This window comes from Sinohyriopsis cumingii, chromosome 4, assembly GCF_028554795.1.
Source record: "Sinohyriopsis cumingii isolate HCF-2022 chromosome 4, ASM2855479v2, whole genome shotgun sequence".
Taxonomy (NCBI): domain Eukaryota; kingdom Metazoa; phylum Mollusca; class Bivalvia; order Unionida; family Unionidae; genus Sinohyriopsis; species Sinohyriopsis cumingii.
The window spans coordinates 53,409,268-53,421,323 of NC_142964.1; the positions used below are offsets into that span (position 1 = coordinate 53,409,268).

The following is a 12,056-nucleotide window of genomic DNA, read 5'->3' on the forward strand; positions in this document are numbered from 1 at the left end:
TGTATACATTTTTGGGGTTTACTATATACTGTATACATTTTTGGGGTTCAAATAGCTTTGTCTCTTTTATCAAATTTGGAAAGACCTCATACAACCATTGCACAACATTTAATTGATGACATTGGCTTGGTATATGGCATCCATATCTTTCTTTTGGATGCAGCTCTTTCCTTTAGCTTTTTCCAAGTAGAAAAACCTTTGTCTGTTACCTATTCCAAACATATTGTTGCTAGTTCAAGATCATATGAAAACACTGAACATATAAACCTATTATGTGTTGCAAAATTTCCTACTAATCATGCATTGGGTTGCCATGATGTTTACTTGCATAAACAAGATTTCAGAGAATCAGCAATTTTTCAGAGACATTTCACAAACCAAATGAGAAATTAGCTCAGTCTGTCTTTAGAGTGTTTCTATAAATATTTTATAAGCATCTTCACTGGCTATAAGTAGCCACTTCAACTTTACCCTATACTGTAAGCATCTTCACTAGAGATTGGTAGCCACTTCCACTTTACCCCAGACTGTAAGCATCTTCACTAGAGATTGGTAATCATTTCCACTTTACCCCACACTGTAAGCATCTTCCCAAGGCATTGGTAGCCATTTCCACTTTACCCCACACTGTAAGCATCTTCACTAGGCATAGGTAGGCATTTCCACTTTATCCCACGCTGAGCATCTTCACTCTGTACTGGTAGCCATTTCTACCTTACACCACTATAATCATCTTCACTTGGCATATATTGCCATTTTCACTTTATCCCACATTGTCAGGATCTTCACTAAGTATAAGTAAACATATCCGCTTCAATCTACCTTTGAATGGGCATAAGCAGCCATTTCCACTTCACCCCATTCTCTGGATCTTCATTGGGCACAAGGTATCATTTCCACTTTGCCCCATTCTCTGGATGTTCATTAGGCACAAGGTATCATTTCCACTTTACCCCATTCTCTGGATCTTCATTAGGCACAAGGTATCATTTCCACTTTACCCCATTCTCTGGATCTTCATTGGGCACAAGGTATCATTTCCACTTTACCCCATTCTCTGGATCTTCATTGGGCACAAGGTATCATTTCCACTTTACCCCATTCTCTGGATCTTCACTGGGCACAAGGTATCATTTCCACTTTACCCCACATTGACAGGATCTTCACTGGCCATAAGTATCCATATCCACTTTACCGCACAAGGTCATCATCTTCACTGGGCATAAGCAGCCATTTCCACTTTCCCTGACATTGTCAGCATCTCCACTGACCATAAGTAGCCATTTCCACTTTGCCCCCACATTCCTTTAAACACAGTGGATCATTTTATTGAGTAAAGATCAGCAGAATTTCAGTTTTGAGAGTTTTAGTGCAAAGGGGTTTGATGCCATGTGGAAGATGCCAGTTTATGATGCATACTATTGAGTGCATTGTTAAATGGCTGAATATATAAAACAAATTTTAAAAATTGTCCAGATGTTACTGCATAGTCCAGAACCATTTTCATCCTTCACATTATGAGCTGGCTGCTGGTTAATTGCCATGAACTTTTTTCAGTTGTGCCATCTACTTTTATAACAACATTTTTTATTATATTGTTAAATTGACTTAATTTTAATTTTGAGCTGGCTACTTAAAAAAATATTGAGAAGGCTACATGTTCCTCTCTGCAGACACTAATGGCATGCACTTGCATCCATTTATAAGCTCACATTATTTAATAAACATTTTGGCAAGATTCCTAACTTTCTGTTACAGATGGTTGAAGCAGAAAAATGCTGAGATAAGAAAAGCTCGTGCCCTGGAAAGGCAGAAAGCAAGAACAATCAGAATGGCTGCAAGAAAAGCACGTAGATCTAAAACCCTTTATCGTGCCATCAGGGAGAACCAGGCTTTCAAATATGTGGACTATTATGGCTACAGGTTTTAACCTCTCTATGTGACATGTGACATGTGATATGTGTGACAGTTTATAAACAGGAGGAGATAACTCGTACAGTTAGCAATCTTTTAGAATTTTGTGTAGATGAATGATATAAATCACACACTGAATGAGATGGTTGTAACATGCTAGAATATGATTGTATTGTGGTAAAATATTATTGTATTGTGCTAAAATATTATTGTAATGTGCTAGAATATCATTATAATGTGCTAGAATATCACTGTACTGTGCAAGAACATCATTGTATTGTGCAAGAACATCATTGTGATTGGCTAGAATGTCATTGTGATGGGCTAGAGTATCATTGTGGTGGGCTAGAACATCATTGTATTGTGCTAGAACATCATTGTGATTGGCTAGAATGTCATTGTGATGGGCTAGAGTATCATTGTGGTGGGCTAGAATATCATTGTGGTGGGCTAGAAAATCATTGTGATGGGATGTTATGTCATTGTGATGGGATGTTATATCATTGTGATGGGCTAGAATATCATTGTGGTGGGCTAGAATATCATTGTGATGGGATGTTATATCATTGTGATGGGATGTTACATCATTGTGATAGGCTAGAATATCATTGTGGTGGGCTAGAATATCATTGTGATTGCTTGTTATATCATTGTGATGGGCTAGAATATCACTGTAATGTGCTAGAACATCATTGTATTGTGCTAGAACGTCATTGTGATTGGCTAGAATATCATTGTGATGGGCTAGAATGTCATTGTGATGGGCTAGAGTATCATTGTGGTGGGCTAGAAAATCATTGTGATTGCTTGTTATATCATTGTTATCGGCTAGAATGTCATTATAATGTGCTAGAATATCACGATGGGCTGTTATATCATTGTGGTGGGCTAGAATATCATTGTGATGGGCTAGAATATCATTGTGGTGGGCTAGAAAGTCATTGTCAAGGGCTAGAATGTCATTGTGATGGGCTAGAATGTCATTGTGATGGGCTAGAATATCATTGTGGTGGGCTAGAAAATCATTGTGATGGGATGTTATATCATTGTGATGGGCTAGAATATCATTATAATGTGCTAGAATATCACGATGGGCTGTTATATCATTGTGGTGGGCTAGAATATCATTGTGGTGGGCTAGAATGTCATTGTCAAGGGCTAGAATATCATTGTCAAGGGCTAGAATGTCATTGTCAAGGGCTAGAATATCATTGTGATGGGCTAGAATGTCATTACTGCTGAAGACCATCTTTTTGGATTCCATACATCACAGTCATATTTTAAATGGAATACATTGTATGGATTTATAAAATCAGAATAAATGAATTTTAAATTGCTTATATAAGTCAAGTCCATCTGCAAAGAACTTAGACCCAGAATGACTGTTGCACTGGTGGATCAGGGTCTATGCTGTTTGTTCTACCAATTAGTCTTATCATAGACCATTAATGTGCTGTCTGTGCGGTTTGCTGTTGGATCTAAGTTACAAGTGAGCACAGACAGCATTGCCGTTTTATCCCTTATTTTCTAGTCCACTATGCAGTACAGGTACTTGTGGTTCCTTACCAGTAAAAATTTTAAACAATACTACATTGTCATCCTAAGGTGTAATCTATATATTAGTATATACACCAGGGATGATTCCAACAAGAAAATGTTGGAGACAGTAACTGAGGTTGTTTTATTATAAAACAGTCTTTTTGGGGGGAACATGTAACACATAGGCTTCTGGCATGTCTAACCTCCTTTTCTTAATCACTCCTGTAATTTGTTTTCTTCATGTGTTCTCTTATGGCAGATTATATTATAACATTTTGTGTATGGTGTAAGCCAAACTTAGTTTACACTTTTGCTGTTGTTTTGTACAGATGTTTTCTTAAGTGTAGAAAAAGTACTTTTTTCAAACAAATCTTTAATAAGAGGAAGAGGATCTTTAGCCAGCAAATGTATCTGTTATTTTTCTAACATAATGTATATTTAGTCAGCAAATGTATCTGTTATTTATCTAACGTAATGTATATTTAGTCAGCTTTATAAACATTCTGTGTTATTTACTGGTTATCTTGCAATAAAAATGTTCTGTAATCAAATGGAACTTCCAATTAGTTTCATGTCAAATAAAAATTCTGTTCTGTTCTGTTCAAACGTAAGTTAACAAGCTAGAATATTAAACAGTAAAAAAACTGCATTCAGATTTTTTATAAAACCTTTAAATAAAAAACATGATTTGGTTCATTAGAGATGAAGTTATAGAAATAGCCATTTCGCATTTAATTGGTGTAACTCCAAATATACTATGACAGATGAATCTCTGGTCTTCCATGATAACATTTTTTAATTTAAGGAATTCACTGCATAAAAATGTATATATCATTACCAGTATGTATTGTCTACTATCCAAACAGCTTGTTCAAACAAAAGGTTCTAAATAAGGAAGGAATACATTGCAATGAAAAGAAGAGCAGTCTGCTCACCTGACATATTTTCTACTGTACATATATGCTTGAAAATCTGAATATTTGTTGCACCTAAAAGCAAACAGCATCAAGCTTTCCATAAGGAAATGGTTAAATTACAGTTCTAACATAATAACATATGATAAATCAAATGAAGGGAAAAGTCCTGCAAGCAGACTTTTCTAACATTCTGTTAGGATATTTCAAACTACAGATTCTGGGACCTCCAGTGGAAAATGGTGCCACCATGTGGCCAAAATTAATGCAGTAATATTATTCCTGATACACTGTATTACTTCAAAAATTATTTAGAGAAATATGCATATTAATCTCTCAGATGCTTAGCAGATGTACTTGATATATCTGGCATGAAGTAAACATGATTTAATGAATTAGGAGTATACACCTTACCAAGTAAACAGTGAACAGCATCTTTTAATTAGAAAAAAATATCTTTTGGATGGAAACGCTAAGCATTTCACAGGACCTGCTGCGTGGTAATGCAATCAAGAGAATATAAATACGGAGTCTTTCTATTACTATATATACTCATATATAAGTTTTGTCCAGCTTTATACAACTTAGACCCTGCTGATTACTCCTTGCAAACTGAATAGATCTAGATATGCTGGCACATTTTGTCATGGCAGATCTGTGTCTGTGCAGTTCAATTAGGCTTGACGTATTAGCATACAGTATTTCAGATATTTATATGCTACACTGAGTAAAGACATTATGAATTCTACAAAGTGTTTTTTTGTTATAGAAATTATTAAAGCAAATATTGCATTTTTAGGTCAACAGTACCCTGGACAGAATGTCTCTGTGGGTAACCAATTATTTGAATGTGATAGAGTACTGACTTTAACAGGAATATTCGTTACAAAGAAAATTAAGTGAAGAAAAGATTGAACTGCTCATTAATTAAAGAAGAATGTACGTATTATATAAAAGGGATAATACAATAATGTAGTATCTCATATTTACAGACATGGGAAAGAATTAGGATATTTTAATGTTACATTAAACTGTTATTAGTTACAGTTAGTAAATAAACACAAGATACTGATGAAAATTGCTCTTGGACGGAATTTAGTTCTTGAATCTATTCATACTTTATTGTTTGTCATACCAGGACTGTTAGTTTTGTCTTTTTCATGGACTTGTCTATAATTATTGTGAACTTTGGGTTAGATTATGATTCTGTGTGATTATTTTTCACCATTTTACATCTATTGCCAGACATATTGTGTTCCACATAACACATGCATCGTGTGCTTAAAATGTAATTTTGATAATTTTTTAATTAAAAAAATAAGAAATCCAATACATTGTCATAAACTGTGTCCCGTCACATGTATGTAAATGCCATAAGAGTTATCTCCCCTTATCTATGATGGCCTTTCTCCTTTTTTTTTTTTAATAGATTTGTTTGATACACAGAGTTATTTGCTGATGATACATAAATCATGATGTTGTAGGTTTTACCAAAAAGAAATGGGGTGCACTTATTAAGGTTTATGTGGTTAATATGATGAATATGGTAACTGACATTTTTTAATTTAACAATACTAATGAGTTCCCTAATGGAATGGTAGATTGGTATCTATCTGCTAATATTATATTGATCATAAAATTTCATTTTTGGGGGGCAAGTTCTTTTATGCTTTGAAGAGCTTACTGCTTCCATCTGAACACATTTGTCAGATATGTATGATCATAAAATGGAGCTAATCATATGCATTTCAGAGCATTTGGTATTAAAATTAATGCTGCTTGTCAAAAAACAATGAAATTCAGATATGAAGGACACTTGGGAGGGTGGGTGTCCTTTATTGATACAATTTATCGATATGAACAGGTGTTCTTAATATAAATGATGAATTTGAAAGTGAAATAAAGAATTGAAGATCTTAAATTTGTCTTTTGCATGAAAATATTTCCTTACACAGGTTTCATTAGCACTTTTTAATCTTCAGAAAGCATGACGTTATCAGTTGGATTAGTAAATTAAGATATTCTCTCACAGTGAATAATTATCAGTCGTGTTGTATAGATACCTGTAGGTTAGACTTTATATTGAAGGAATGGCTCATTTTAAAATGTGTAGGGTTTTCCTGACTTCTTTTTGTAATCTTGTATCAATTTTTTTGCATGAAAATCAAAACAGTGGTGACATAATCACACTATATATGTGAATATTAGTAAAGAATGAAACAAAATATTTTTTCTTGACTTCTGTATAATTGATTAAAACATATAATGTCATTGAATTAAAGACCATGGTATAGATATCATGGTGATTGTGCATCCTGTGTGTGGAATTTATTATGTCCCATATTTACCATATTTAGCTGTCTAGAACTTGTTCTCTCCCATATTTACCACAATGTGTGGAATGTCATCCTCTCCCATATTTACCACATTTAGTTGTGTGGAACTTATCCTTTTCCATATTTACCACAATGTGTGGAATGTCATCCTCGCCCATATTTACCACATTTAGCTGTGTGGAATTTTTCCTCTCCAATATTTACCACATTTAGCTGTGTGGAAATTATCTACTGCCACATTTACCAACATGGAATTTATCTACTAATCTGTTAGCACATTTATCAGTGTGGAATTTATCTACTACATTTATCAGTGTGGAATTTATCTACTACATTTACCAGTGTGGAAATTATACACTCCCACATTTACAAGAGTATATCACACACCTGACTGAGAACATTGAGGTCAAGGCCATCTGCCATTAAATAATGTGCTAATAAATTAGGGTCCTGTGCTATTCATATGGACGTTCTACAATAAAACCTGTCTTTAAAGATCACCCCTTTTGTGAAAAAAAGTCATGGTCTGTCAAGACAGGTGGTCTAATGACAGGTCATTACACTATATGATCAATAAATCAGCATACTGAGAATCTGGTCGCTCGAGACAGGTGATCTCTTGAGACAGGTGGTATCTCATGATAGATGGTCTCTTGAGACAGGTGGTCTAAAAGCAGGTCATTATACTACATGATCAATAAATCAGTGCATTGAGAACCTTATCTCAAGACAGGTGGTATCTGATATGATTGGTCTTTCAAGCTGAGTTTTACTGTCCAGCCTTATTTAAGGAGGGAAATGTCTTTGTACAAATTATTCTGTGATTTTGATAATCTTGCTCTTTGTTCGGTGAGAGTGTTCTTATGTAATGCAACAAATGTACTTGCACTGTATCAGTCCCATACAAGAATGAACATGAACTCTTTTAAAGTTTGAATAAATTGCTTTCTCCATTCCATCATAAATCAACCCTTGAGCTCATTTAGTAATATTCTGGACATAACATTGCAAGTAATTTTTATGAAACCAGTAGTCACGTTCATTTTACATAAAGTATCCATATTTCCCATAAAGTCTTCTAATATTAGTATCATTGTTCGTTATTATTTGTACATGAACTATAATGTGATTACTTTTATTATTACCAGTAATATCAAAAGAGGTTGCCATAGTTTAACTCAAACAATAATTATTCAGCTTGTACACAGTTTTTCATTTTAAAAATTATTAAAAATAACGTAATCTGATGGAAAAATTAATTTGCTGATTGAACTGATTGTCAGAATTTCTGTTTTCTTTACAACAACACAGCAGGTATAGATATGGAAAATTATCCTTTCATTTTGTCATAACTGACCAGTAATCATAACTGACCAGTGATCATAACTGACCAGTGATCATGGTAATTTCAGACTTAAATAAAAAAATAAGTGACAGTTTTTATCTACACATTGATTTTTCTGATCAAGCCTTGGGAGGACATATTGTATCATGGAGTTTTTTATTTGCATTTCCCATCATGAAATTTAACCCCCAATTAAAAAATTAAATCTTTCTTATATTTGGTAATTTTGTATGATATATTTATATATGTATGTGATATTCAGAATAAGCAAATATATTTTTTGTCAAAAAATAGACTAATAAATACATTATTCATTTTAATTCAATAAGTGTGTGTGTGTGTGTGTGTGTGTGCGTGTGTGTTTAGTCCTGATTTGGGTGCTCATTTTAGTGTTTACTATATATAAATGGGTGTGCACTTTTTCCTGTATTTTTATCTTTAAGGTATAATGATTGAAAGGAAACGTATCCACAAAATTAAAATAACAGCAGATGATACATGCTTTTATTTATGCATCATTTTATTTACAAACTATATAAGCAAATAGATTGGTATACACAATGTATTTATCTACAATTGTGTGTATTTATGTACAGTTGTTTTTTTTACCTGTACAGGGGAATCCCGCTATAACACTCCTCATTACAAGTATAAACCCCCCCATAACATGCTTCATTAAAACATGGCTCCAGATTATTTTTATTAGCTGTTCCTTAATACCTGACACTACTTCAAACATTAGCCATGGTGACAAACATGTGAAAATAAGTAAGTTAAACCTATAGTTTACAGGTAATATATACTGGTATTACACACCAGAAATTTTCATGAAACACAGGGATATCTTAATTCCAGCTGTTATTTAAATTGGCAGGAAGTAATGACTGCCATTATGTTTATTTCCCCTACTCCCAACACGCACATTCTCCTACCCCCAACACACATTCTCCTACCCACAACACATACATTCTCCTCTACCCAACACACACATTCTCCTACCCACAAGACACACATTCTCCTACCCACAACACACATTCATAAATGCATTAATCCAGTTTTCTGTTGTGAAGAATGTACTGCTGTTGAGTTTATAATGCATTCTACCAATTTTGATCATTCTTGCTATAATATGGTTCAGAACATCACATGGTTGGCAGATATTGAGTTATGGCTGGATTCCCCACTATATAAGATAGTATACTAAAAAAGAAAAATCAGGTGATGAAAGTTTTTGAGTATTTTCTAACTTAGATAATATTTTAAACTACTTGTATTTCCAGGTTATTTATTTTTCACAGACCAAAAAAGATGTATTTAAGAAATCTTGGTATACAAATGTATATTTATGTCATGTCATTTTCTTAATTTTGGGAGGAAACAATACATTCATGAACATTTTGAATTTGCATAAATACTTCAAAACTTTAAAAGCAAGTGAATAATCAGTAATGACATTGTTTTTAAAGATTTACACTGAAACACTTAAGTTGTTAACAAGTCTTTTTTCCAGATCTCATTATTGATGCAAAGTTACATTTCAAGATTTATTAGTGTTAATAGATATTCACTAACACTTTAATTGTAATATGTTTTTTATCAGATTTATTAAACTAATAATGTTATAACACCTTAAGCATATTGTATTTTTCATGTTGCACAGTATTTTATAAATTACCTATTAAATGAACCAACATTTGTGATTCTGTTCACCACATAACAAAAAGCTTCAATCAATTGATTTGCCATGTCATATTGCAAAGTATTGTGCCACAGTGTGACATACAGTTTTTATGACATGATATGGAGCTTATAAATGTTAACATATTATGCCGCTCTTTCCATTGTTGTCTTAGCTTTGAATATCAAAATTGTTATTTCATTCCTTGTTAGTTCCAACAATCAAAGCTTTATTATAAAAATATGTTTAGGCTGCAGGGGCACTTGTAACTACAGTGTGCTTCCATCCCCACCTCCCACAATAGTCCAAAACAGGCACATATCAGAATTGGATGGGGGGGCAGTATTATTATACATGTATAATTAATACGATTTTTATCTAGGTCTGTCGGGGTGTGCCTGATTTTGCATGAACTGAGTATATACTTGCATATAAGATGAATTTAGCTGCAAGCAACATGGACAGTTATGTGCCGCAGCATGATGAGATAAGGGTCTGTGTTGTTTGCATAATGAGATACGGGTCTGTGTTGTTTGATCTACTGATTACTTCTGCATACTGTATAGACCCAGATCTGTAGGCACATTACGTGATCTGGGTTTCTGCAGTATGACTCAGCCTGTAAGTGAGTATATGTGAAAGTTTATCAAAATATTTTAAATACATGGGACACAGGTTCGATAGAAGCTGTGTACTAAACTCTGATAATTGTTGTACTGTTGAAATCGACAAATCCTCAAATTCTGCCCACAACTTAATTTTATCCCTTGAAAAACTTTACTCTCATACCGAGTTGAATTACTCCACAATAGCAATGAGCTGATTGAGCAAAAACCCATCTGGCTACACACCAATTGTGATTTATGAGCAGTAATTGTCTACTTCCTGATTTTATCTCATGGATAGAAATGAAACGTTATATATAAGAGTTGGTTAGAAATATGAAATGTTAATGTCTACATTATTATAAATTCTATAATAAAGTCACTGAAAAGGTCTCATGACTCTGTCTGAATGAAAATTTGGATGATATTAATATTAATTGGAATGAAAATTTGAATAATATTAATGGACTGGTTTGAGCAAAGTGAACAAATTATTTACCATGTCACCAGGAGCAACACCAAACCATTTTAATTCAGAATTGTTTTTCGTTATACATTTCAAATAGAAACAAGTATTTCATTTTAATGTAGACAAAAGGATTTTTAATAAATGTACTCTCTGTTGTTCATAAATATAGTTCATGTCATTAGTGATAAACTAAATTAAAAAGTAAAAACAGTATTTTCAGGCAGAGATCATGTATAAAAATTACTAAGTTTTCTCCATGTATACGAGTCCTTATAGGAATTTTAAAGATTTTTTGTTACTAGCTATTTATATCTACTTTCCAATTTCTTTTGCTACCGCACATGTGTTTTGTTGTAATATAAGATTTAATATCTATTTTTGTTTTTTATTTATTTATTTATTTATTTCATTTTATTTCCTATTAAATAAAAGCTTGCCAAAACATCAAATACTACCTGACATGCAGTAACAGTGGACATCATTCACTCTCCCATTTTTCCAGGTTGATGGATTGTGGTTTGTCACTTTTTACATAGAATTGCTGCCAGTACTTTTGGCTTTTTATCTCTCCCGTGTTAATGCTAGGCAAAATGTAAATGTGAGTCACATCAATGCTTAGGTTGAGGTTACAGGTAAATAGGTGTTTGAAAAAGTTTGCCATGCTGTAAGAAAGCAACAATTATCCTACTGTAATGATAACAACAAGTCCAACTTTCTTCCCTGACACCTGGCTGATGGCTAAATCTCATTTCCATCTCACAAAAAAGTTTCATAATCTCAAAATAGCTGTTGCAAAAAAATATATTTATCCTTGCTGTGTGTGATTTAAGCATGATTTTAATGCATTTCCTTTAATGTTCTGATAAGTTATGAGAAAATCCTTTGTGTCTTAGTATATGCATACCCAGTGGTTGCCATCTTTCATATTTGTATGCCATTCATTGTAACATTAGCTACATCCTCTAAAAGTATGCATGGCTCAGCTTTACTTGGTGATTTGTCCATTTACATATCTTAACAATAAAATGGTCTCACACCATGAGCAAGCATTTCTGTTCTTATTTACAATAGCCTGTAGAAATTAAAAGTAAAGAAGAAACAAAAAGAACATTCCTATGTAGTTTTTGTCTCAATTAGCCAGCTACTGGTAGGTTTGTGTGCATGATTATTAAAAAGAAATGGTATAAACTTGTTTGAAAAGTAATTTATTTAAATTTCTGTTTTCTTATTGTTTCTGCCTAATTTAGATTTGTGTA

The 12,056-nt window shown here is 33.2% G+C and overlaps 1 protein-coding gene across 4 annotated transcripts in view; it reads left to right on the plus strand.

Annotated features, from left to right (window-relative positions):
• Nucleotides 1–11,842, plus strand: part of LOC149801169 (uncharacterized) — a 104,233-nt gene extending 92,391 nt beyond the window's left edge. For all 4 annotated transcript variants that reach the window (XM_089955194.1, XM_089955196.1, XM_089955195.1 and 1 more), the window contains one exon: nucleotides 1,759–11,842. In XM_089955194.1, coding sequence (XP_089811320.1) covers nucleotides 1,759–1,930 — 172 coding nt within the window. In that variant the 3' untranslated portion in view covers nucleotides 1,931–11,842. The remainder of the gene's footprint in view (nucleotides 1–1,758) is intronic.
• Nucleotides 11,843–12,056: the final 214 nt, after the last annotated feature.